The sequence below is a fragment of the Tupaia chinensis genome, unplaced genomic scaffold, assembly GCF_000334495.1.
Source record: "Tupaia chinensis unplaced genomic scaffold, TupChi_1.0 Scaffold139733_1, whole genome shotgun sequence".
Classification (NCBI taxonomy): Eukaryota; Metazoa; Chordata; class Mammalia; order Scandentia; family Tupaiidae; genus Tupaia; species Tupaia belangeri.
In genome coordinates this window covers 1,202,392-1,204,329 of record NW_006199613.1, presented here as the reverse complement: position 1 = coordinate 1,204,329, position 1,938 = coordinate 1,202,392, and the positions used below count along the sequence as shown (strand labels likewise).

The 1,938-nt window shown below is 67.9% G+C and overlaps 1 protein-coding gene across 1 annotated transcript in view; it reads right to left on the bottom strand.

The window, feature by feature from the left end:
- ABTB2 (ankyrin repeat and BTB domain containing 2) overlaps positions 1–1,938 on the bottom strand; it is a gene marked incomplete at its 5' end in the record, with an annotated part of 102,625 nt that overhangs the window by 28,377 nt on the left and 72,310 nt on the right. The window contains 1 exon segment of the mRNA XM_006162102.2: positions 1,022–1,235. Within this exon segment, the coding sequence (XP_006162164.2) occupies positions 1,022–1,235 (214 nt within the window).

Sequence of the window (1,938 nt, the reverse complement as noted above, 5' to 3'; positions counted from 1 at the left end):
ACGCCCAGGTTCTGGCACTGGCTGCTGGTCCTCTGGGTGCCGCAGCTTCCTAGGGCTGCTGAAGGGCACGGAGCAGGGACCCGCGTGTATTGATCTGTGCACCCCGAGACTGGGTGGGGCAGGCGTGGGCAGGAGCTGGTGAGGAACGGGGGCGGGGGAGACACGGAGCCTCAGACCCGTCCTGGGCCCCGATGCATGGAAAAGCACGCTGTCAGGGCTGCTACGCCCGCTGCGACCCCTCCCAGCCCTGGACCTTCCACACGGCTTCCGAGCCCAAGAACTGACCTGGCCTGACTGGCCATGCGGTGGCACCCAGGGGGCCCGTGCTAGCCACGTGGTGTTCTGGGCAGATAACAGACAAGCAGACCTTGGGGGCAGGATGTTCAAGAGGCGCCCTCTGCCGCTGACCCCAAAGACACCTGCCGGGGCTGGCGTGGCCATGTGCGCACTGCATGTGCCTGTGCGTGCCCGTGTGCAGTGCACACCTGCACGCTTGCTCTTGGTGGCCCTGCAGCCAGCTGGGGGAGGACTGGGACGCACAGGCCGAGCCCTGGCACCACTCAGCCACTGACTTCCGGAGATCCAAGAGCTGCCAGGGCCACGATGGCCTTCTCGCCCAGGCAGGATGTGGCCGAGTTCCCAACCAGCTGCCAGGACGGTGATGACGTGCTACCAAGAGAGGTGACGGCGACAGGACAAGGGCCAGCTGCCCTCCGAGCTGGCGTGCTCGGCCTCACGCCCGCCTCTGCAAGTGGGCATGGCGCTCTCATTCTACAGAGAGGCAACTGCGCGTCCAGGAGCCTACAAGGGGGGTCTCAGACCTGCCGCCACGGCCCACAGGCCACTGCCCATGCCCTGCCACATCGCTGCAGCCAGGGCGTGCCCCACCCCACCAGCACTGGCCTTTGGTGCACCTGGGCAGCGGGTGGCTCTGGGGCGCCTTGCTTCCTGGTCTGCCAATGGCCAGTGGTCGGCCAATGCATACTAGGAAGTGCCCTCCCACAGCCCTAGAAGGTCCTACCGTTCGTTGTTGAGGCTCATCCTCGGGGGGTCCAGGTTGGGGTTCTCCAGGGACTCCATCTGGGGGCAGCGCAGGAAGTAGTAGAGCGTGTGGAGGGCGTCGGGGGCCCAGGCGACAGGCTGGGGCGGCTGGCGGGCCTGGCGGGCGGGGCTGGCGCCCGGACACAGGGGGCGGCGCCCCTGCAGGTGGTGCATGGCACGGGAGACCAGGTCACCTGGCAGGTGGGAGTGAGAAGGGGACAGCCTGAGCTCACGGCACCCTCCCTGCTGCGCTGGCCGGGCAGACACCTTCTCAGCATCATCACTCTCCCCCACGCCCACGGCGCAGGCGGGGCCGTGCCCACGGAACACGGCCACCCGGTTTGCTTCGTTTCCAGCTGGAGTGGACACGGGCCAGGCCGGCTCCCCCAGAACTCAGGACTGTGCTTTCTTCACGACACTCCGTCCTCTGCCCTGGGGCAGTCCCTGCGCTCTAGGGACTGTCTCTAGCCGCTCCTCCCAACCTAGAGCAGGCTCTGCATAGTCCCCGTGCGAGGCCCCGCCACACCTGCAGGGCTCGCGAGCGCCGGCCTGCGGTTCCCAGAACGGCTGAATTGGAGCCCTGCGTGTGAGGCCGAGGACTGTGCCGCCCCCCCACTGCCCAGGCGGCAGCACCGTAAGCAGCACTTCGGCGTGGCGGCGATGTCACTGCACGTGGGCCGAGTGAGGGCGGTGGTTGTAAGTGGGAGACTGCGTCCCAGACCCACCGACTTCACCTGCCCTTGCTGGGACCGGCCATGGGGCCAGGTCCTCAGGCCCCACACCCTGTGTTGGGCTGCTCAATCCCCTGGCCCCAGGCAGGAAGCCCCTCATTGTGTGAGGCCACAATGCTGACAAAGGGCAGCCGGATGGCCCGGGCACCTGCCGGCAGCCCCGCCG